At 43.5% G+C, this 25,778-nt stretch overlaps 1 protein-coding gene across 1 annotated transcript in view; it reads right to left on the bottom strand.

Annotated features, from left to right (window-relative positions):
• Nucleotides 1-25,778, bottom strand: part of LOC119928669 (inter-alpha-trypsin inhibitor-like) — a 50,651-nt gene that overhangs the window by 16,416 nt on the left and 8,457 nt on the right. The window contains exon 2 of the mRNA XM_038747138.1: nt 6,175-6,348. Within this exon, the coding sequence (XP_038603066.1) occupies nt 6,175-6,348 (174 nt within the window). The remainder of the gene's footprint in view (nt 1-6,174; nt 6,349-25,778) is intronic.

The following is a 25,778-nucleotide window of genomic DNA, read 5'->3' as shown; positions in this document are numbered from 1 at the left end:
TATCATTCAGTCAATCTATTTATTAAGTGCCTAATGTGTGCAGAGCACTGGACTAAGTGCTTGGGAAGGACAATTCTCTTCATTTCCTCCCCTTTGTTCCCCCCCACAGCACTTAATGTCCATATCTGCCATTTGATTTATTTCTATCATTCATTCAATCTATTTATTAAGCACCTACTGTGTGCAGAGCACTGGACTAAGTGCTTGGGAAGGACAATTCTCTTCGTTTCCTCCCTTTTGTTCCCCCTCCCCACAGCGCTTAATGTCCATATCTGCCATTTGATTTATTTCTATCTTTCATTCAATCTATTTATTGAGCACCTACTGTGTTCAGAGCACTGGACTAAGCACTTGGAAAGACAATTCTCCTCATCCCCGTGTCCCCCGACTTGCCCCCTTTGCCCCCCCACAGCGCTTAATGTCCATGTCTGTTATTTGATTTATTCTATCATTCATTCAATCAATCTATTTATTGAGCCTCTAGTGTATACAGAGCACTGGACTAAGCATTTGGAAAGTACAACTGTCTTCATTCCCCCCTCCTTTCCGCGTCCCCCTCCAACCCTTCACTTTGCTCTCCCCGCCCACAGCACTTAATGTCCATATCTGTTATTCGATTTGTTCTATCATTCGCTCAATCTATTTATTGAGCGCCTACTGTGTGCAGAGCACAGGACTAAGCGCTTGGAAAGACAATTCTCCTCATCCCCGTGTCCCCCAACTCTCCCCCTTCGCTTCCCCACCACCACAGTGCTTAATGTCCATGTCTGTTATTTGATTTATTCTAATTCTCTGGGCCTCAGTTACCTCATCTGTAAAATGGGGATTAAGACTGTGAGTCCCCCGTGGGACAACCTGATCACCTTGTAACCTCCCCAGGGCTTAGAACGGTGCTTTGCACATAGTAAGAGCTTAACAAATGCCACTATTATTATTATTATTATTATTATTCTCCAGTTTGAGACTTGACTCACCCTTACACTTGTTCCTGAGGAAAAAAAAAACCCATAAACCAAAAAAAAAAAAAACAACCCCATAAACCCTAGCCAGGCATTAGTAACACTGTCAGGTTCCTGACTCCCTCACTGATGGGGAGCCTGGATGGGCCATGTTTAAGCCCCCACAACCCCCATGAGGCTTCCGTTCGCCATGCCAGAATTAACACAGGGAAGCAAGGGGAAAAATAAGGCATACGCAAGGAGTAACATGCCTAGAAAGTTTCTGCACAAAGATGATCCGGGCAGCAGCGTGAAGTATAGACTGAAGTGGGGAGAGACAGGAGGATGGGAGATCGGAGAGGAGGCTGATGCAGTAATCCAGTCGGGATAGGATGAGAGATTGAACCAGCAGGGTAGCGGTTTGGATGGAGAGGAAAGGGCGGATCTCGGCGATGTTGCGGAGGTAAGACTGGCAGGTTTTGGTGAATGGATTGGATGTGAGGGGTGAACGAGAGAGCGGAGTCAAGGATGACACCAAGGTGCGGGCTTGTGAGATGGGAAGGATGGCAGTGCCGTCTACAGTGACGGGAAAGTCAGGGAGAGGGCAGGGTTTGGGAGGGAGGATAAGGAGTTCAGTCTTGGACATATTGAGTTTTAGATGGCGGGTAGACATCCAGATGGAGATGTTCTGAAGGCAGGAAGAGATCCAAGCCTGAAAGGAGGGAGAGAGAGCAGGGGCATGTTACTCCCCTCCTCAAAAATCTCCAGTGGCTGCCAGTCAACCTACACATCAAGCAAAATCTCCTCACTCTCAGCTTCAAGGCTGTCCATCACCTCGCCCCCTCCTACCTCACCTCCCTTCTCTCCTTCTACAGCCCAGCCCGCACCCTCCACTCCTCTGCCGCTGACCTCCTCACCGCGCCTCGTTCTCGCCTGTCCCGCCATCGACCCCTGGCTCACGTCCTCCCCCTGGCCTGGAATGCCCTCCCTCCACACATCCACTAAACTAGCTCTCTTCCTCCCTTCAAAGCCCTACTGAGAGCTCACCTCCTCCAGGAGGCCTTCCCAGACTGAGCCCCCTTTTTCCTCTCTTCCTCCCCATCCCCCCCACCCTAACTCCTTCCCCTCCCCACAGCACCTCTATATATGTTTGTACAGATTTATTACTCTATTTTACTTGTACATATTTACTTTTCTATTGATTTTGTTAATTATGTGCATCTAGCTTTATTTCTATTTATTCTGATGACTTGACACCTGTCCACATGTCTTGTTTTGTTGTCCGTCTCCCCCTTCTAGACTGTGAGCCCGTTGTTGGGTAGGGACCGTCTCTATATGTTGCCAACTTGTACTTCCCAAGCGCTTAGTACAGTGCTCTGCACACAGTAAGTGCTCAATAAATACGATTGAATGAATGAATGAAAAGGTTATGTGGGGGTGGGGGGAGAGAGAAAAGGAGAAAGGGAAGTAGGAGGAACGTGTGAGTGTGTGTCTGTGTGTACAAGTAATTAGCAGGTGAGGCTGTAGAACCTGTTCCCAATGGGTGGAGATGGAAACGCTAAATCCTGGGCCGTTAAAAAGCAGAGACGCTGCCCTCTTCTGTCTTCGGTAGTTAATACCTGGGTAATATGACATTTAATTGAATGATTATTCCAGTAAACCTGTCCACTTTCACGGGACTTTCAAGTTTCCATTGGCTTATGTACCCCTCATTTGCACTGTGCAAGAGAGCCTGGTTTTCAGCTCTTCTGTCTCCACTCCAGTTCTGATTTAGAACTGAACCCCAAATGTCTTGACTCTCAGAACCCTCTAGACTGTAAGCACCCCTGCCCCAAATTTAAGCTCTCCACTGGACTGCACGATTATCGAGGCCAAGGGGACTCTGTAATTCCCCAAAGTTCTCTGTCCAGAGTGCATGATCAGTACAAATAGACTGGCCCCTTCGGAAGCTGTGAAAGAGTGCTCAGACTGACAGAGTAGTACAGCAGGATCAATCAGGCAATGGTATGTATTGAGCACTTACTGTGAGCTGAGCACTGTACTAAGCGTTTGGGAGAATAAAATACAACAGTGTTGGCAGACACTTTCAGATACGATTGAAGGACATCCAAGTAGATGCGTGTCTTGAAGACGGGAATGACTGAGAGACTGCAGAGAGAGAGAGAGGGGCTGGAAATGTAGATATGAGAGTTATCTACATAGAGGTGGTAGTTAAAGTCTTGGGAGCAAATGAGTTCTCCAAGGAAGTGAGTGCAGATGAGAATAGAAGGGCCCTCAGAACTGAGCCTTGAGGGACTCCAATAAATTACTCTATTTATATATTTATTTTACTTGTACATATCTATTCAATTTATTTTATTTTGTTAATATGTTTGGTTTTGTTCTCTGTCTCCCCCTTCTAGACTGTGAGCCCACTGTTGGGTAGGAACTGTCTCTATATGTTGCCAACTTGTACTTCCCAAGCGCTTAGTACAGTGCTCTGCACACAGTAAGCACTCAATAAATACAATTGATTGATTGATTCCTCTCCCCCTGGCTCCCCTCTCCATCCCCCCGTCTTACCTCCTTCCCTTCCCCATAGCACCTGTATATATGTATATACGTTTGTACATATTTATTACTCTATTTAGTTATACATTTATTTTACTTGTACATATCTATTCTATTTATTTTATTTTGTTAATATGTTTGGTTTTGTTCTCTGTCTCCCCCTTCTAGACTGTGAGCCCACTGTTGGGTAGGGACTGTCTCTATATGTTGCCAACTTGTACTTCCCAAGCGCTTAGTACAGTGCTCTGCACACAGTAAGCGCTCAATAAATACAATTGATTGATTGAATGAATGAATGGTGGTATTGACAACAATCATGGGAAAGACAGGGGAAGGACAGAGTTTGAGTGGGGAAAATGAGGAGTTCTATTTTGGACATGTTAAGTTTGAGTTGTAGGTGGGACATCCAAGTAGAGATGTCCTGAAGACAGGAGGAAACAGGAGACCCAAATAGAGAGGTCACTTTTTACTAGATACTTTCCCTGTGTGCAATTAGCTTACAGTCTAGATCGGGGCTTACAGTCCAGAGGGATCTTGGAGTCAAGAGATTAGGGGTTCAGGCATAGATTTTAGTACCAATTCACTATGTGGTCTGGACAATAATAATAATAATGATGGCATTTGTTAAGCACTTACTATGTGCGAAGCACTGTTCTAGGCACTGGGAGGGGATACAAGGTGATCAGGTTGTCCCACAGTCTTAATCCCCATTTTACAGATGAGGTCACTGAGGCTCAGAGAAGTTAAGTAACTTGCCCAAGATCACTCAGCAGACATGTGGCAGAGTTGGTATTAGAACCCATGACCTCTGACTCCCAAGCCCTTGCTCTTTCCACTGAGCCGCGCTGCTTCCCGTGGCTCAGTGGCTCCCAAGCTACTTAGCCTTCCTGGGCCTCAGTTCCTCATGTATATTCATTCACTCATTCACTCATTCAATGATTTTTTTGAGCATTTACTGTGTGCAGAGCACTATATTAAGTGCTTGGAAAGTACAATTCAGCAACAAAGAGTGACAATCCCTGCCCACAACAGGCTCAGGTATAAAAGGGGGGAGACAGACATCAAAACAAGCAAACAGGCATCAATAGCATCAATACAAATCAATAGAATTATAGATATATATGCATCAGAACTAGTAAACAGGCATTAATATAAATAAATAGAATTATAGATATGGGCATATATACACAAGTGCTGTGGGGTGGGGAGGGGGGTTAGAGCAAAGGGAGCGAGTTGAGGCATGGGGAGTGGAGGAGGAGCTGAGGAAATGTATAAATAGCTAAGGGATCTGTGTGACTCCCTCTATAACAGGGATGTTCAAGCACCTAGTATAGTGTTTTAACCAGAACAGAAAATAAATATTGATGGTCAGTCAGTACCTATTGAGCACCTACTATGTAAAGAGCACTGTACTAAGTGCTTGGGTGACTACAACAGGATTAGTAATACTACTAATAATAATCACTGTGGTATTTGTGAAGTGCTTACTATGTGCCAGGCACTGTACTAAGCACTGGAGTAGATATAAGCAAATCCGGTCGGACACAGTCCCTGTCCCATATTCATTCATTCAATCGTATTTATTGAGCGCTTACTGTGTGCAGAGCACTGTACTAAGCACTTGGGAAATACAAGTCGGCAACATATAGAGACGGTCCCTACCCAACAGTGGACTCACAGTCTAGAAGGAGAAGACAGACAACAAAACAAAACATATTAACAAAATAAAATAAATAGAATAAATATGTACAAGTAAAATAAATAGAGTAATAAATATGTACAAACATATATACATATATACAGGTGCTGTGGGGAGGGGAAGGAGGTAAGGCGGGGGGGATGGGGAGGGGGAGGAGGGGGAGAGGAAGGAGGGGGCTAGTCCCCCAGCGCTTAGTACAGTGCTTGGCACATAGTAAGTGCTTAACAGATGCCATAAAAAAGTTGAGAAAATAAACAATGAACTTATTCTGAATGGGATTGCAAATAGATTTCAAAGAGGGCATACAGAAAAATATTCTTGCAGAAATGGGCAGCTAGGAATCATGATCTAAACATTTCCCAATACAGGCTAAGCATCTGTGATATGGTTTGGATGATGAGCATGACACTTGTTAGGCATATAATCTTAGAAGCAGCAGCAATAAACCTTATAGTCCAAATCACCAGAGAACCTCCAAATCACAATTAATATTTCAGTCAGTCAGTCAATCACATTTATTGAGAGCATTCTGTGTGCAGAGCACTGCACTAAGCTCTTGGGAGAGTACAATATAACAATATAAAGGACACATTCCCTGCCCGCAATGAGCTTACAGCTTAGAGACTGTAACAAGCATGTAACAAGGGTTGGAAGAACCAGAGTGACTTACACTGGGGTCTTAAAGTCATTTACTTTGCCCAGCTTTCCCTATAGTTAAGTGTGAAAAGAAATGGAATAACACTTCTGACGTACTTGGAAATGACACATTTGTTAGTATTTGTGACCTGTGCTAAACTTTATGCATTAGATCAGCTAAAAAGTATTGTGTGGGGGTTGGAGCAGTGTGAATTTACTTCCGACTGCCATGGATTAAATGGCATCACAGATGGCAACAGTCCTGGCCAAACAAATGTTCCTATAATGCCCACACTGGCCTGACTTCAGGTTCACCTTGTCTCGATGCAATCCCCAGTCTGTTTTACTTACGCAGGTTTGGAGAACACCTCTGATAACACTCATTCTTCGTCCAAAATCTGTTTCCATTTCCTGAACATCCTCCATAAAAGAACGTCAGGCATTTCTTCTCTTTTTTATCAAAGTACCACATCACGTAGGACCCTTTGCAGAATCCAGAGTCTTGTTCCAAAGTACAGGCCTGTTCTGCATGAGAGGGAATAAAGAAGTGAAAATCAGGAGCGGGGGAAGACCACAAAACATTGTTTATCGGCCAAACTGTTCAAGACTGTTTGAATCAAATCCATCATGCTTTTTTCCGGGGGAATTTGAGAGAAGGTGATAGATTTTGGTTTGAGAGAGAGAAAACAATGTCAGTAAGTTGAAATGACTGGCATATTATTAGAAGTGAAATTATTTCTGGAGTGTGTCGGGTGGTGTTTGTGTGTGTGTTGGGAAGGTGTTTGTGTATATGTGTGGTGGTTAGGGAGGTGAGAAGGGTATTGGGGTGGGAGGGAGGGTGTTAGGCACTGAACCCCTCCAAACAGCCAGGACAGAATATATTCCAACCCCACCAAGATGTGGATTATGGCTTCACCACAGATGAATTCACTGTTAGTGATCTAGGCTGGGCTTTTTATTGCAGCTGTCTCCAGTGGTTCTGCTTCTTAACCTCTTGAATAGAAGGGCAAATATTTTAAACAGACCAAAGGGACTCTTCCCACCAGAATACACGTATTTTGAGAATGTACAAGGTCCAAAAAAGCTATTTCTAAAAGCGTTCTGAACTTGGAGAATGTGTGAATTGAACAAAAGACAGCTCTGAGGAATCGGGAGCAATGAGCGTGTCTCTAAAGAGATAGATATTCAGTAGCACATCTCCCTCCAGGTCTGGCTTGATTGTGGTCTGTGGTGCTGTCGTTCTGTAAAATGCTGTCTCATTTGTAAAATGGGGATTAAGTCTGTGAGCCCCTTGTGGGACAGGGACTGTGTCCACCCTGGAGAAGCAGCGTGGCTCAGTGGAAAGAGCACGGGCTTTGGAGTCAGAGGTCAGGAGTTCAAATCCGGGCTCTGCCAGTAATCAGCTGTGTGACTTTGGGCAAGTCACTTAACTTCTCTGTGCCTCAGTTACATCATCTGTAAAATGTGGATTAAGACTGAGAGCCCCTGTGGGACAACCTGATTACCTTGTTGAGTAGGGACTGTCTCTATATGTTGCCAACTTGTACTTCCCAAGCGCTTAGTACAGTGTTCTGCACACAGTAAGCGCTCAATAAATACGATTGATTGATTGATTGATTAGAACAGTGCTTTGCACATAGTAAGCACTTTATAAATGCCATTATTATTATTATCCTGATTCCTTTTATCTACTCCAGAGCTTAGAACAGTGCCTGGCACAAAGTAAGCGCTTAAAAAATATCGTAAAGTCCTGGAGATCATATTTAGGTTATTAGGTAGGCAAATGAAGTCTGACTGGCGGCCTCTGAAATGCTGGCAGTTCTGCCCATGAGGGAGCAGGAGCAGGCAGACACTCAGCGTCTTCATCAGCGGATGAGATAATGGTGCCTAGAGACGGGTTTAGATGCAAGAGAAATTGGGTATCTTTCAAGACAGATGCAGTTTGAACTGGGGACAGGCTCTAGCTGGCCCAAAACGGCACCAGCAAACTTCCCTCCGGGAGGCGCCCCAACATAATAATAATAATACAATGGCATTTATTAAGTGCTTACTATGTGTAAGACACGGCCCCCCCATCCACATCCAGGAATCCTGCGGTTCAAAGCTCAAAGGACCCGCCTAAATCAGCATCACCTCTCATTCAACCCTGGCTCAGTTCCACCTCCGGATTTCCTTCTCCGCTATTCTAGGGCTGTTGCCAGTTTTGGGAAGGGAGAGGCAAACGTTTTGGGGGGAAGCTCTGTGCCTTGGTTTGGGATTTTTTTAAAATGGTATTTAATGATGGCATTTGTTAAGCGCTTACTATGTGCAAGCACTGTCTAAGCGCTGGGGGGAGACAAGGTGATCAGGTTGTCCCACGTGGGGCTCACAGTCTTCATCCCCATTTTACAGATGAGGGAACTGAGGCCCAGAGAAGTTAAGTGACTTGCCCAAAGTCACACAGCTGACGAGTGGTGGAGCTGGGATTAGAACCCATGACCTGTATATATGTATATATGTTTGTACGTATTTATTACTCTATTCATTTATTTTACTTGTACATATCTATTCAATTTATTTTATTTTGTTAATATGTTTTGTTTTGTTCTCTGTCTCCCCCTTCTAGACTGTGAGCCCACTGTTGGGTAGGGACTGTCTCTATGTGTTGCCAACTTGTACTTCCCAAGCGCTTAGTACAGTGCTCTGCACACAGTAAGCGCTCAATAAATACGATTGATTGATTGACCTCTGGCTCCCAAGCCCATGCTATTTCCACTTATTCATTCAGTAATGATAGTTACTGAGTACTTACTGTTATTATTATTTGTTAATAATAATAATTGTGGTACTTGTTAAGTGCTTACTATGGGCCTAGGACTGTTCAAAGCGCTGGGGTAAATACAAGGTAATCAGATTGTCCCACATGGGGCTCACAGTCTCAATCCCCATTTTACAGATGAGGTAACTGAGGCACAGAGAAGGTAAGTGACCTACCCAAGGTCACACAGCAGACAAGTGGCGGAACCAGGATTAGAACCCATTACCTCTGACTCTCAAGCCCGTGCTCTTGCCACTTGGCCGTGCTACTCCTCTTAGGCCATGTTGCTTTCCTGTAAATTTTAAAATCTCTATTCCCTCAGACACTAAGTGATATTACTTACCATGTGCCAGGCATTGTTCAGTTTATTCTAAAATCTGAAATTCCAAGTGAGAAGCTGCTCACTTGGGTCAGACCAGTGGTCCGTCCAGCCCAATATTCTGGTTCTAACAGAAGCAACAGGACGCTTGAAGGAACCGGGTGATGGTTTCCCACCTTGACATCCATCCTAATGTGCAGGATCATGTAACGTCTCTAACTTTTCCCTCTGAATCAATCAATGATATTTACTGAGCACTGCACAAAGTGCCTGGGAGAGTACAATAGAGTTGTTTGACATGATTCCTGCCCTCAAGGAGAGGGGGAGACAGACATTAAATTAAATTACAAATAAGGAATGTGTCTGCTAATTCCATTGTAGTGTACTCTCCTGAGTGCTTAGTTCAATGCTCTGCAAACAGTAAATGCTGAATAAGTACCATTGATTGATTGACAGGGAAAGTAACAAAGCATGAGGATATGTACAAAGTGTTGTTTGGGTGGAGGGGGTGAACCCGTGGTTCGGTGGAAAGAACACGGGCTAGGGAGCCAGAGGTCATGGGTTCTAATCCTGACTCTGCCACTTGTCAGCTGTGTGACCTTGGGCAAGTCACTTAACTTCTCTGGGCCTCAGTTCCCTCATCTGTAAAATGGGGATGAAGACTGTGAGCCCCACGTGGGATAACCTGATTACCTTTTCTCTAACCCAGCCCTTAGAACAGTAACTGGCACATAGTAAGCGCTTAACAAATACCAACATTATTATTATTATTATTATTATTATTATTATTATTATTATTACTTAGAGGATATGGATTTAAGTATGGAAGTGATGAAGAAAGGAATGAGAATACAGTGGAGAGGTGAGAGATTAGTCAGGGAAGACTTCCTGGAGGATACAGGATTTTATCAGGGCTGTAAAGATTTGGAGAATAGGATTGTCAGATATGAAGAGGGAAGAAGCTCCAAGCAGGAGGGAAGGCATGAAAATTTTTCCTCTAGAAACCCACTACAGATCTCTCTTCAGCATCATTAACAACATTTACTAAGGTCATGTTGTGCAGAGCACCGTGCAAGACAAAGAACACAAAATAGAAGCTAAAGATAATAATTCCTGGAAGCACAAAGAACTTCCACTCTAATGGGGGAGTCAGAACATAAAATCAAGAGGAAAAAAAGCAAGCAATTAAAAATATTTTGAAAAAATATATTTGTAAACCAATATATGCAAAGTGACCAGTGGAGTAGAATGATCAGGACGTTGGGGAATTGGTCAGAGAATGCATCTTGGAGTAAGTGGCTTTTAAGGAGGTCATTTAAAATGGGAGAGACAAAGTTTGATTGAATTGATGAGTTCTGTGGAGAAATAAAGCAGTGATCAAGGTTCAGGTTAGAAGAGTATCTTGGGCAGGGTAAAAATTAGGAATTGGGGTGTGGTTAGAGACGAGAGTAAGAGTGATGGCCCAAGGAGATCTTGAGACAATGGATAGGAGTTCTTGTTTTATGCGTGAGGAAATGGGAAGCCTATTAGAAGTCTTTGAATGATATGTCCTGAATACTGCTTCTTAAAAATGAAACATTCAGCTGAATATACCTGAGACTTAAAGAAGAGAGGGGCTGGTAATAAGAACAAAGAAGAACAGAATAAAAACATTATAAGGGGTTAAAGGCAGGAATTAGAGATGATATGGGAGGTAAATGACAAAAATGAGTCAAAGATGACACTAAAATTGGTATTTTTGACAGCCTTATTAGAGCCAAATCTTCCCCAATTAAGCGCTCTTTCCCCCAGCTTCCCCCTCCCTTTTGTGTCATCTATGCAGTTGGATCTGTGACCTTTGGGCCCTGGACATTCACCCCACCCTCAGCCCCACAGCACTTAAGTTCATATCTATAAATTATATAGTATAAATTATTATTATTATTTTTGTTAATTGTATTTGTTAAGCGCTTACTATGTGCAAAGCACTGTTCTAAGCGCTGGGGAGGTTACAAGGTGATCAGGTTGTCCCATGGGGGGGCTCACAGTTTTAATCCCCATTTTACAGATGAGGTAACTGAGGCACAGATAAGTGACTTTGGGCACAGCTGACAGTTGGCAGAGCCAGGGCTTGAACCCATGACCTCTGACTCCAAAGCCCGTTCTCTTTCCACTGAGCCATGCTGCTGCTTTGTCTCCCCCTCCACACTGCTACTGGATTTCTACTGCCAATGCCCGCTCTAGACTGTAAGCTTATTATGGGCAGGGAATGTATCTGCTAATTCTATCATATTGTACTTTCTCAAGCACTTAGTATAGTGCCCTTCATATAGTAAGTGCTCAATGTGTACCACTCACTGATTATTACTGCCATACACCCCCAGACTGTAAGCCTCTTGTGGGCAGAAAATGTGCCTACCAACTCTGTTGTTTTGTACTTTCCCATGTGTTTAGTACAGTGCTCTGCACACAATAAGCCCTCAATAAATACCATTGATTGATTATCTAGGGAGCTCTGCTAGTTTATCAAGTCTATCTGAGGAGGCTCAGCAACCTTGTCCCCCAGAAGTAATCACATTCTCTCTGTATGACTTTATGTGTGAGTTTCTCTTGGAACATCTGAGCTGGGAATGAGGCTGTTTATTGTTATATTGTACTCTCACAAGCACTTAGTACAGTGTTTTGCACACAGTAAGCACTCAGTAAATACGACTGATTGAATGAATAAATGGAAATAAACTAAGTCAGAAATGAAAATGTAGTGATGGGGCATTGGCTGATGTTACAGAAAGCTAGCCAAAGAAAGCAGTGTGGCCTAGTTGAAAGAGCACGTGCCCGGGAGTCAGAGGACCTGGGTTCTAATCCCAACTCCACCACTTTGCTGTCACCTTGGGTGAGACACTTAACAAATGTCAGCTGTGTGACTTTGGGCAAGTCACTTAACTTCTCTGTGCCTCAGTTACCTCATCTGTAAAATGGGGATTAGGACTGTGAGCCCCCTGTGGGACAACCTCATCACCTTGTAACCTCCCCAGTGCTTAGAACAGTGCTTTGCACATAGTAAGCGCTTAATAAATGCCATTAAAAAAAACTTCTCCATGCCTCAGTTACGTCATCTGTAAAATGGGGGTTAAGACTGTGAGTCTTATGTGAGACAGGGACCATGTCCAGCCCAATTCTCTTATATCTACCCCAGTGCTTAGTACAGTGCCTGGCACTTAGTACGTGCTTAGCAAATACCTTTTTTTTTTTTTAAAAAAAGAAAGATTCAAACAGCTGGGAGGCAAGGTAAGGAAAAGGAAACAAATGAAAGTTCCTGTGTCTAGATTCAGTTGTGTTTTAAAGACAAACTCACCCTCTACCAACTTCTAGCGCTATCACCTTTAGTCGTTTTTGAGGTCATAAAAGAGCATAAACTATGTTTGCCAGTCCAACTAAGAATAGTTATTTTTATTATCATTATTATTAAGAGGAACTTATTATGGACTAAGGATTGGGACAGGTACTAGATAACGAAATCAGACACAATCCCTGTCCCATACAAGGCTCACAATCTAAGAGACAGGCAAATCAATCAGTGCTATTATTGAGCACTTATTGTGTGCAGATCACTGAACTAAGGGCTTGGAGAATACAATACAATGGAGTTGCGAGACATATTCCCTTCCCACATTAAGCTACAGGGACAAGCATTTGGAAAAGGACAGTTCAGCAGAGTTGAGAGACACATTCCCTTTCCACAGTGAGCTTACAGTCTAGAGGGATGGGCATTTGCGAATACCCCTAAACAATTCCCTAGCCCCCCATTTCTGCCTAAAATAATCTTGGCCACTTTCTGGAAAGTGTTTTGTTAGCACCGAACTTATACATCTACACACCCCAAACATTAAGCCTGAACCTGGCACAATGTTCATTCAGTTTTCTTTATCATTTCCCAAATAGAGGTGAGATTAGGGATCTGGCTGGAACATTTTGAATTTGGGGGAATTGTTTTTCCTCTCTCTATCAGCTCACTACAATCTCTCCCAAACCTTCCCTCACCCTGATCGGCAGCTCCTTAGGGACTGCTGACTGCTGAACACCATCTGTCCCTTGGTTCGCAGATGACTTCTTCCCCTGAGCAGCTGACTTGAAAAGCCTGATTTTCACCAAAGAGCACAACAATTTTTGACAGGTAGCTTGGCTATACTTTTTAAGTCCATCAATTGCTGAAACAGGAATACGGAGGGGAGGATGAATGGGGGGAAAAATCACATCATACAAATATATCTGAACAAGGAAAACAACCTTTTATATTGTGTGTGGCCTAGAGGAGAGAGCATGGACCTGAAACCTGGGTTCTAATCCCAGCTATGCTGTGTGACCTTGGGCAAATCACCTCATTTCTCTGTGCCTCAGTTCACTCCTCTGTAAAATAGAGGTTAAGCCTGTGAGCTCCACGTGGGACATGGACTGTGTACAATCTAATTAGCTGGTATCTACCCCAGGGCTTAGTACAGTGTCTGGCATATAGTAAGTGCTTAAGAAATGCCACAAAACAAAAACAACAAAAAACAGTCACGAGGTACTGGAGACGGAAAGTTTGTGGCAATTCCTTACCTAAAGATGGCCGGTATAAGCAGTGATGTCTGGAGTTTTTTTTTCAATGTTATTTCTTAAGTGCTTAAGTGTTGTGTTAAGTGCCAGACACTATACTAAGCATTGGAGTAGGTACAAGCTAACCAGGTTTGACACAGTCCATGTCCCACATGGGGGTCATCACAGTCCTAATCCCCGTTTTACAGATGAGGGAACTGAGGCACAGAGAAGTGAAGTGACTTGCCCATGGTCTCACAGCAGACAAGTGGCAGAGCCAGGATTAGAACCCAGGTCAGTCAGTCAATTGCATTTAGGTCACTTAGGTATTTAGGTGCCTCAGTTCGCTCATCTGTAAAATGAGGATTAAGACTGTGACCCCCATGTGGAACAACCTGATTACCTTGTTTCTACCCCAGGGTTTAGAATGGTACTTGGCACATAGTAAGGACTGAACAAATACCATAATAATAAATATTATTATTTATTGTGTGATCCCAACACGCAGAATTGAAAATGGTATCCGGCACTTCAGGAAGCAAGCGCAGTAGCACAACCGAGACAACACTGATGCGTGAGCATTCTGAAAGCAATTACCTATTATACATCAGTCTTTTCAAACACACCTACCCACATGGAGGAATTCTTGTGGTTAACAGCACCTTCTTGGAGTCTGGAGGCAATTAATGCGTAAGTGCCATGGAACGATGGACTGTTTAAAATCAAATATAAAAACAGAGCCAAAACTACAAATGTCCTTTTTACTTTTGCCTGTTGGAGCTATATGGTTCCTGTAATAATAATAATAATGGCATGTTAAGCACTTACTATGTGCAAAGCACTGTTCTAAGCACTGGGGGTTACCAGGTGATCAGGTTGTCCCACGTATGACTCACAGGCTTAATCCCCACTTTACAGATGAGGTAACTGAGGCACAGAGAAGTGAAGTGACTTGCCCAAAGTCACATAGCTGACAATTGGTGGAGCCGGGATTTGAACCTGTGACCTTTGACTCCAAATCCCGGGCTCTTTCCGCTGAGCCACGCTGTTTCTCTATAGTCTGTCTTCAAGAGAGACACCCTGTTTTTGATGACTAGTGTTTCACCCAGGTCTTTAACCCTTTTATGGAGGTCCAACGTTCAACCCTGCTTTTACAATTTTTCTTCAAAAATGCCCCGGAATATTTTTCTAGGAATCCTTCCAGGCCAGGTTTCTCCACTCCTCAAGAACCTCCAGGTGTTGCCCATCTACCTCATCAACCAGAAACTCCTCACCATTGGCTTTAAATCACTCAATAACCTTTCCCCCCCACCTCATTACTCTCCTACTACAACCCAGCCCACACTTCACTCCTCTAATGACAACCTTCTCATTGCACTTCAATCTTGTCTACCTCGCTGCCAACCTCTCACCATGTCAATCAATCAATCGTATTTATTGAGTGCTTACTGTGTGCAGAGCACTGTACTAAGCGCTTGGGAAGTACAAGTTGGCAACATATAGAGACAGTCCCTACCCAACAGTGGGCTCACAGTCTAAAAGGGGGAGACAGAGAACAAAACCAAACATACTAACAAAATAAAATAAATAGAATAGATATGTACAAGTAAAATAAATAAATTAATAGAGTAATAAATATGTACAAACATAAATACATATGTCTGACAGACAGTTACCCTCCCCACCTTCGAAGTCTCACTGAAGGCACATCTCCTCCAAGAGGTCATCCCTGACTAAAGCCTCCTTTCTTCTCCCACTCCCTTCCGTGCCATCTTGACTTGCTCCCTTTATTCATCCCCCTTCCCAGCCCCGCAGCACTTATGTACATATCTGTAATTTTATTTATTTATATTAACATCTGTCTCCCCCTCCTGACTGTAGGCTTGTTGTGAGCAGGGAATGTCTGTTATATTGCACTCTCCCAAATGCTTAATATAGTGGTCTGCACATAGTAAGCGCTCAATAAATACGATTGACTGACTGAACTATGGGGTTTTGTGAGTAATAAGTACTACTCGATGCAATCCCCTGGGATGCAGAATTAAAGGAAGACCTTTTCCGTTTGGCTTCCCTCCTAGCCCAGCGTCTGGGAAAAGTTGTAGGACCAAAGAAGGAGATAAAATGTACACCCACCTGTGGATGACAACAAATCTAGTGTTGTTTTGGCTTTCTGTTTGTGGCCTCAAGATTCACAGGTTGTCATACTCGTACCTACATTAAATAAATGTGTTGTAGCCAAAACACCCATCCTGTTATTTCTTTAGTCGTGCACTGTTTGTTGTAAACTGTGCAGGCCTGACCTGTGAACTACCAGGAACCAATCTGGGCCTTGTTCAAGATAATGGCACAGTCTGTCTTGAAGTATATAGTATACGCAGCCTATCTGATTTTGTTGCTGCTTACCCACAAAGCCAAGGTCAGCCCTTAAAAAATGTGCTTTCATGGTGCCGCTTTTGAGCAAATATCCACAGCCTCTCACCTCCTCTCTTGCTGAGCCTCCTAACCCTTCAAAGGAGAAGGAGATGGGAGTCAGAAGGACCTGGGTTCTAATCACAGCTCTGCCACGACTCTGCTGTGTGACCTTGGGCAAGTCACTTCACTTCTCTGTGCCTCAGTTCCCTCATCTGTAAAATGGGGATTAAGACTGTGAGCCCCATGTGGGACATGGACTGTGTCCAACCTGACTGGCTTATATCTACCCCAGTGTTTAGAATATTGTCTGGCGCATAGTAAGCACTTAACAAATACCATTTTGAAAAAAAAAGAAAAAAAAGGACCCTAGGGCTAACAAAGAACGTCAGAGGCAAACCTCATCTTTTTGTTCTTGCTTAGAGAACGGCCACACCAATGCAGGAAGGAGTTGAGGGGAGGCGGTTGATTTTTCCTCACCAGGATATAATCAATTGAAAGTTTCCAGCAGAAGAAGTGGGACTGTGGCAACCTGATTTAAATCCCTGGGGGATTTTGGTGGTTGGCTAATATCCAGCCCCATTGATTTTTTTCACTGTGTCCTGAGATCAGAGAAGTTGAGATCAGTCTCCAGGGGCCGGGTGATAATCCTTGTAGATCCTAAACCCCTAAATCTGTTGAATAATAATGACAAGTGTTGCTCAGTGGAAAGGGCACGGGCTTGGGAGTCAGAGGTTGTGGGTTCGAATCCCCGCTCTGCCACTTCTCAGCTGTGTTACTTGGGGAAAGTCACTTCACTTCTCTGTGCCTCAGTTCCCTCATCTGTAAAATGGGGATTAAGACTGTGAGCCCCACGTGGAACAACCTGATAACCTTGTATCTCCTCCAGTGCTTAGAACAGTGCTTGGTACATAGTAAGCACTTAACAAATACCGTTATTATTATAGCTGTAATTCCATTTATTCTGACGGTTTTGACACCTGTCTACATGTTTTGTTTTGTTTTCTGTCTCCCCCTTCTAGACTGTGAGCCCGTTGTTGGGTAGGGGCCGTCTCTATATGTTGCCGACTTGTACTTGCCAAGTGCTTAGTACAGTGCTCTGCACACAGTAAGCGCTCAATAAATATGATTGAATGAATTTATTAAGCACTCTGCTAAACACTGGGGAGAGTCAAGTTAATCCAACCAGAAACAGTCCCTGACCCACAAAGGGCTCACGATGTAAAAGGCAGGAAGAGCATCCCTATTTTACAGACTTCAGACTTCAATTCCTTGCGGACAGGGATTGAGTCTACCGACTCTATTGCATTGTACTTTCCCAAGTGCTTAGCACAGTGTTGTGCACACAGGAAGTGCTCAATAAATACCACGGATTGATCAATTGATTTACAGATGAGGAAACTGAAGCACAAAGAAATAAAGTGATTTGCCCAAGGTCACGCATCTAGCCGATGGTGGAGCTGAGATTAGAACCTGAGGTTTCTAGATTCCCAGTCCTGAGCTGTTCGGACTGGGCCACACTACTTCTCTACTGCTGACTTTGATTAAAAAATCATACTGACTTCTTTTTGGTATTTCAGGCCCTGGGCTGTAGAGTCCACTTCTGGAACTTAGTGTTATTTTAATTATGAGCCTGTCGTTCATGAGTTTATACAAAACCCTTCTTCAGTGTACTAATATTTTCCACCTCTACCACTTCCCTTGAAAATAAATTTCATGTGCATTCCACCCTCAGTTGGAAGTAGTGTTTATGTTTCTTTGTTTTGAACCTTTCATCTTCAAGTTTCAGTAAGTGCCCACTATAGTTCTGATATTGTGGGACTTGATGAAGAACAATTTTGACTTTGCCCAGACCACCTGCTTCATGATTTGGTAAACTTCTCTCACATCTCCTGTAAGGATTCAATCAATCATTGGTATTTATTGAGCACTTACTTTTTGCACATCACTGTACTAAGCACTTGGGAGAGTAGAATAAAACAGAACTGGTAGATACGTTCCCTGGTAATGAATTCATATCTTTTCATTCTCTTCTTGCAAAGTCACTCTTCTTTGTACCTTTATTCAGCTTTTGTTAATCTATTTGATTATGATATTTCTTAAGCACTTATGCTTTATTAAGCACTGGGCTAAGCACTGTGGAAGACATAAATGAACAGTTCAGACCTAGTCTCCGTTTTACAATCAGATCTCTTTCATGTCCTTCTTAAAATGGGGTATTTAGAACTCCAGGTAATGGCTAAACCATGGTTTTACATAGTGATTGATTATGCTTTATGTTTTATTTTTGATAGATTTCATGATAGGAAATAAACCTATCTAGAAAAGGATGATTTAAAAATGTTCTCTCCCTTCTCCTGTCTCTGTTATGATAAGATTCTAGATTTTATGCTACATTTTACATACTTTGAAAATACTGCGTCCCAAAATAAAGGGTAAAAACACCCTAAAGAGAACATCTGAATACCTAGAAGGAGAATGAAGCATGTCATTACTATAATTTCCTTTTGTTAAATAGGTGCTTTGATGGCAGACTCTCCAGAATAGATATTCCTCCTCTCTAATGAAGTCATGTGGTTAGAGTTGTAGTTTCTTGAAGACGCTCCTCACTATAAAAAGGGCTTTGGTCCTGGCCCAGAAACTCTGTTTATTTTCCTATTTCAAGACAAAAAACCCACAAAGCACCAAGCTGGGTTTTTGGGGATTTGTTTGTTGCTCTGTGTCATTGTGGCACCTGGATAATGCCCACTTTAGCAACCAACAAATTTGGAAATCCTAACAATAAATAAAAAGTCAGCATTCTCACTCTGTTTATCACCAGGGATTTAGTAGTTAAGACTAAGACTAAGTGACAGACTATGGTCTCCAAAATATACTCCAGGGTATATCCTTGCTGTGTCATAAAGTAGTATCAAGAATAGTTTAAAGATATTTTAGACTGTGAGCCCACTGTTGGGTAGGGACTGTCTCTATATGTTGCCAATTTGTACTTCCCAAGCGCTTAGTACAGTGCTCTGCACATAGTAAGCGCTCAATAAATACGATTGATGATGATGATGATGATATTAATTCAATTAACCAATTAACCAATCATTTAGTGGTATTTATGGAGCACCTATTTCATTCATTCATTCATTCAATAGTATTGAATGCCCACATTGTGCAAAGAACTGAATTAAGGACTGGGTAAAATACAAAGATGAGTATTAGACATGGGGGAAATTATTTATTTATATTATTTATATTAATGTCTATCTCCCCCTCTAGACTGTAAACTCACTGGGGGCAGGGAATATGTCTATCAGCCTTGTTGAGAAGAAATGCGGTCCAATGGATAGAGCACAGGCCCGGGAGTCAGAAGAACCTGGGTTCTAATCCCAGCTCCACCACTTGTCTGCTGTGTGACCTTGGACAAGTCATTTAACTTTGCTTTATCTCAGTTACCTCATTTGTAAAATGGGGATTAAGAGCCAGATCCTTCTGGCTCCCAGGCCTGTTCTCTGTCCACTAGGCCATGCTGCTTATCGTAAAATAGCCACGGAAGTCCCAGGATTTCTTTTGTAGGATGACAGGCACAAAAACTTGGCATGATATTAACTGCCACTACAGCTATCTTCTCATGAGTGTTATCAGCCACGAGGGCCACATTCTGAGTGGGGCAAAATAGTTCAGAGAGGGTTAACATGTAATTAGCATGCAATAGTGAAATAAGCCCAGTACTGTACTGTAAGAGAGTACAGTGAGTGCATGAAAGAAGGGCTCTGTTCAAGGTATGTACAAAACAGTCCACAAGGCACATATCAAAAGGTTTTATTATGAGTACTACTCATAAAAATAAAGAATATATTCCAACTGAAAGCCAAACTGGATTCTCAGGAAACAGCCCTGCATCCTGGTTTTAATTATAACAAGGGGTAGATTAAAATCCAAAGAAATAGATTCAGGACCTAGAGCTAAAGACGTACAATACTTTGCACACTGTAAGCACTTATTAATTCTTTCTGGTTGCTGCTTCCAGGGGCGTAAGCACTTAACTTATCCATCCAGGCCCATGTTTTTATAGGTTTCTATGTAGGTTTTATAGGTTTATAGGTTTTATAGGTTTATAGGTTTTATAGGTTTCCATGTTTTTATAGGTTTCTAAAGAAGCTCTTGAAGAATAGATGACTTGACTAACCAAACATTCTCTTGCTGCACTTTAAGCTCATTCTTAAGATTTTTGATGAATTTTCTAGAGAAACATTCCAGCCATGTTTCCCCACTCCTCAAGAATCTCCAGTTACCATCCATCTCCGCATCAAACAGAAACTCCTCACCACTGGCTTTCAAGCATTCAATCACCTTGCACCCTCCTACCTCTCCTTGCTGCAACCCAGCCTGCTCACTTCACTCACTTCGCTCCTTTAATGCTAACATTCTCACTGTACCTTGATCTTGTCCATCTCACCGCCGACCTCTCACACACGTCCTGACTCTGGCCTGGAATTCCCTCCCTCCTCATATCCGACAGTCAATTACTCTCCCCCACTTCAAAACCTTATTAAAGGCACATCTCCTACTAGAGGCCTTCCCAAATAAGCCCTCTTTTCCTTTTCTTCAACTCCATTCTGCATCGCCCCGATTTACTCCCTTTATCCATCAACCCCTCCCTGCACAACAGTACTTATGTACATATCTGTAATTTATTTATTTATATTAGTATCTCTCTCCCCCTCTAGACTGTAAGCTCAATGTGGGCAGGGAATGTGTCTGTTATTTTGTTATATTGTGCTCTCCCAAGTGCTTAGTACAGTGCTCTGCACAAAGTAAGCACTCAATAAATACCCTTGAGTGGCCGACTGATTTCCTTTTGTTCCTTTTCTATGGTCATGGGGAACAGCTGTTCAACAACCAACTTTCCCCACAAATTCTTCATATACAGAAGACAAATTTGCAATGTCCATGAGTGCGTACTTTGTGCCAATTATGGTTCCAAGACCTGGAGTAGCTACAGATAATCATATCAGACACAGTCTCTCCTCCCCCTTGGGGCTCACCATCTAAGAGGCAGGGAGAGCAAGTATTCTACGGGCTGCTGGAAAGGAACCTTCAGTGGGAGAGGATGAAATCATTTCTACCTTATTTCTGTCACTCCCCATCCTTTCCGAGCTTCTCTGGCCCAAGTGTCTGCCCCTTAGTTTCAGGAAAACTGGGTTTCGGTAGAGGTTGAGCACTCCTTTCTTGTGGGAGGTAAGGTGTCCAATCTTTATTCGGAGGGATGGTAACGCTCTAATTGAAGAACATGCTCTCCTTCCTTCCTTTTCCATCCTCGACTCTGCCCTCTCATTCACCCCTCACATCTGGTCCATCATCAAAACCTGCCGGTCTCACCTCTGCAATATCTCCAAGATCCGCCCTTTCCTTTCCATCCAAACTGCTACCTAGCTGGTTCAATCTCTCATCCTATCCCAACTGGATTACTGCATCAGCCTCCTCTCCGATCTCCCATCCTCCTGTCTCTCCCCACTTCAGTCTATACTTCACGCTGCTGCCTGGATCATCTTTGTGCAGAAACGCTCTGGGCATGTTACTCCCCTCTCAAAAATCTCCAGTGGCTACCAGTCAACTTACGCATCAAGAAAAACTCCTCACTCTCGGCTTCAAGGCTGTCCATCACCTCGCCCCCTCCTACCTCACCTCCCTTCTCTCCTTCTCCAGCCCAGCCTGCACCCTCTGCTCCTCTGCCACTAACCTCCTCACTGTGCCTTGTTCTCGCCTGTCCCATCATCGACCCCCGGCCCACATCCTCCCCCTGGCCTGGAATGCCCTCCCTCCGCACATCCGCCAAGCTAGCTCTCTTCCTCCCTTCAAAGCCCTACTGAGAGCTCACCTCCTCCAGAAGGCCTTCCTAGACTGAGCCCCCTTTTTCCTCTTCTCCTCCCCATTCCCCCCGCCCTACCCCCTTCCCCTCCCCACAGCACCTGTATATATGTTTGTACAGATTTATTACTCTATTTATTTTACTTGTACATATTTACTATTCTATTTATTTTATTTTGTTAATATGTTTTGTTTTGTTGTCTGTCTTCCCCTTCTAGACTGTGAGCCCGTTGTTGGGTAGGGAGCATCTCTATATGTTGCCAACTTGTACTTCCCAAGTGCTTAGAACAGTGTTCTGCACACAGTGAGCACTCAATAAATATGAATGAATGAATGAATGATTAGAACTTAAATCAGTCAGTCAGTCCATCATATTTATTGAGCACTTACTGTATGCAGAGCACTGTACTAAGCTTAGTACAGTACTAAGCTTAGTACAGTGCTCTGCACACAGTAAGTGCTCAATAAATACGATTGATTGATTGAGAGTACAATATGACAACATAACAGATACATTCCCTGCCCACAAGGAGCTTACAGTCTTGAATCCTTCTGATTCCCAGACCCCTGCCCTTTCCACTAGGCTACACTGCTTCTGTAAGAATTCATTAAGCACTTACTATGTGCCAAGCACTGTGCTAAGTGCTGGGGCAGGGCACTTTGATTTTTACCCCACCCCCACAGTGCTTATGTACATATCTATCTGTAATTTATTTTAATGCCTTTCTCCACTTCTAGTTTGTAAACTCCTTGTGGACAGGTACCATGTCTATCTACTCCACTGTACTGTACTCTCCCAAGTGCTTAGTACAGTGCTCTGCACACAGTAAGCATTCAATAAATACCATTGACTGATGAGGAACTGAAGCACAGAGATGTAAAATGACTTGCCCAAAGTCACCCAGAAGGTCAATGACAGAACTGGGATGAGAACCAGGTCTCATGTGCTATTAGAATAAATTTGCACCTTTCCTAAATTAAACAACCCAAATTCCTTTCACCTTTCCTCATTCTCCTATTTTCTATTCCTTACTCATTTTTGTGGGCTTTTTCCAGAACTGCATTTTCCCCGTTGCCTATTTAAAATGTGGAGACCAAAATGGACGCCATTCTCTAATCCAAGCACAAAGTCCAACTATTCCTAGCGATAATTTTCAGAGTCTTTTTATGAGTCTAATCTGGTTGCCAGAGGAGTCCCAGGACAACAATAAGAGCACAACCTGGTTGTTATGCTGCCAACACTTCCTTTCTCCTCGCTTTTCTTAATCAGATTGCGCAGATGAGCAAGGGTTTCTTAGATGCAAAAAAGCTTCTAGTTGTTATTCACACAACACATTCCCTGCCCCAAGTGGGAACTCTGTGAACATATCTCAGCTGAAGGAACTGGTAGATAAAAAAGCGGGGATTTCATATAGTAAGCACTCAATAAATACCATTGATTGATTGATTGACAGACTGCCTCCAATTCACCACCACACCCCCCATCACTGCCAATACGGAAGATTGAATTTCAACATTTTTCTTTGTGATAGTTGGATGCATAAATACTACTCTTGTATCGAGCTTAATGCCGGTGCTGGGCACAGAGCAAGCACTTAATACATCCCATCATGGATTTTATCGGCCCCATTAGGCACGTTGGCCAACAGGCTCCCAGTATACCCTGCCTTAGAGTTTATGCCTCCAATCTGTACAGTGCTCTGCACACAGTAAGCGCTCAATAAATACGATTGATTGATTGATTGATTGATCTCCTTGTTGCCCTCCTCCGCCAGCCTCAGCCACTTACTTGGGCTCCCCTCTGCCTGTTGCTGTCCCGTTCCTCTCCCCCTCCCCATCCCCCCTGCCCTACCTCCTTCCCCTCCCCACAACACCTATATATATGTTTGTACAGATTTATTACTCTATTTATTTTACTTTTACATATTTACTATCCTATTTATTTTATTTTGTTAATACGTTTTGTTTTGTTGTCTGTCTCCCCCTTCTAGACTGTGAGCCCGCTGTTGGGGAGGGACCGTCTCTAGATATTGCCAACTTGTACTTCCCAAGCGCTTAGTACAGTGCTCTGCACACAGTAAGCGCTCAATAAACACGATTGATTGATTGAATGAATGAATGAATACTGAGCTGCCTCTTCAAATATCAATAACATATTTAACCGATTAAGCACATTACGCACTTAACGTCAGATTAAATGTAAAACTGTCATCGAAACCGCACGCTGCATTGTCTATTGTGTGCTTAAAGAAGATCACTTTGTGCTTATACAAGCTGGGTATTCACCACTGTGAAGTCTACAAACACACATTTACATAATTTAAGCTGGGAAATGTAAATGAGACTTTGCATTTTCCTGACATTTTTGCTTCTGGAGGGGTTTTAGGAAGAGTTCTAATTTGGTGTCTGTACCTCTGGAAGCCTAGTTAGTGAGGAGCTCCCATTTTACCGATGGAGAGACACAAAGGAGGCAAAGTGGCGTGCTTAAAGTGGCATGGAAGAGTCAGCAAGACAAGCCCAGGGTTTGAAACAGGAAGTCTTGATTCCCCAAATCCTACTCTGACCTCCCCTCTCCTGAAATCAATCAATCAGTCAATCAATCAATCAAGCGTATTTATTGAGCGCTTACTATGTGCAGAGCACTGTACTAAGCGCTTGGGAAGTACAAATTGGCAACACATAGAGACAGTCCCTACCCAACAGTGGGCTCACAGTCTAAAAGGGGGAGACAGAGAACAGAACCAAACATACCAACAAAATAAAATAAATAGGATAGAAATGTACAAGTAAAATAAATAAATAAATAAATAAATAGAGTAATAAATATGTACAACTATATATACATATATACAGGTGCTGTGGGGAAGGGAAGGAGGTAAGATGTGGGGGATGGAGAGGGGGACGAGGGGGAGAGGAAGGAAGGGGCTCAGTCTGGGAAGGCCTCCTGGAGGAGGTGAGCTCTCAGCAGGGCCTTGAAGGGAGGAAGAGAGCTAGCTTGGCGGAGGGGCAGAGGGAGGGCATTCCAGGCCCGGGGGATGACGTGGGCTGGGGGTTGATGGCGGGACAGGCGAGAACGAGGTACAGTGAGGAGATTAGTGGTGGAGGAGCGGAGGGTGCGGGCTGGGCAGTAGAAGGAGAGAAGGGAGGTGAGGTAGGAGGGGGCGAGGGGATGGACAGCCTTGAAGCCCAGGGTGAGGAGTTTCTGCCTGATGCGCAGATTGATTGGTAGCCACTGGAGATTTTTGAGGAAGGGAGTAATATGCCCAGAGCGTTTCTGGACAAAGATAATCCGGGCAGCAGCATGAAGTATGGATTGAAGTGGAGAGAGACACGAGGATGGGAGATCAGAGAGAAGGCTGGTGCAGTAGTCCAGACGGGATAGGATGAGAGCTTGAATGAGCAGGGTAGCAGTTTGGATGGAGAGGAAAGGGCGGATCTTGGCAATGTTGCGGAGCTGAGACCGGCAGGTTTTGGTGACGGCTTGGATGTGAGGGGTGAACAATCAATCAATCAATCAATCAATCAATCGTATTTATTGAGCGCTTACTATGTGCAGAGCACTGTACTAAGCGCTTGGGAAGTACAAATTGGCATCACATAGAGACAGTCCCTACCCAACAGTGGGCTCACAGTCTAAAAGGGGGAGACAGAGAACAGAACCAAACATACCAACAAAATAAAATAAGTAGGATAGAAATGTACAAGTAAAATAAATAAATAAATAAATAAATAGAGTAATAAATATGTACAACCATATATACATATATACAGGTGCTGTGGGGAAGGGAAGGAGGTAAGACGGGGGGATGGAGAGGGGGACGAGGGGAGAGGAAAGAAGGGGATCAGTCTGGGAAGGCCTCCTGGAGGAGGTGAGCTCTCAGCAGGGCCTTGAAGGGAGGAAGAGAGCTAGCTTGGCGGATGGGCAGAGGGAGGGCATTCCAGGCCCGGGGGATGACGTGGGCCGGGGGTCGATGGCGGGACAGGCGAGAGCGAGGTACAGTGAGGAGATTAGTGGTG

The sequence above is a fragment of the Tachyglossus aculeatus genome, chromosome 5 (assembly GCF_015852505.1).
Source record: "Tachyglossus aculeatus isolate mTacAcu1 chromosome 5, mTacAcu1.pri, whole genome shotgun sequence".
NCBI lineage: Eukaryota > Metazoa > Chordata > Mammalia > Monotremata > Tachyglossidae > Tachyglossus > Tachyglossus aculeatus.
Note: the sequence above shows the minus strand (reverse complement) of the source record. Positions and strands in the feature narration are given on the sequence as shown.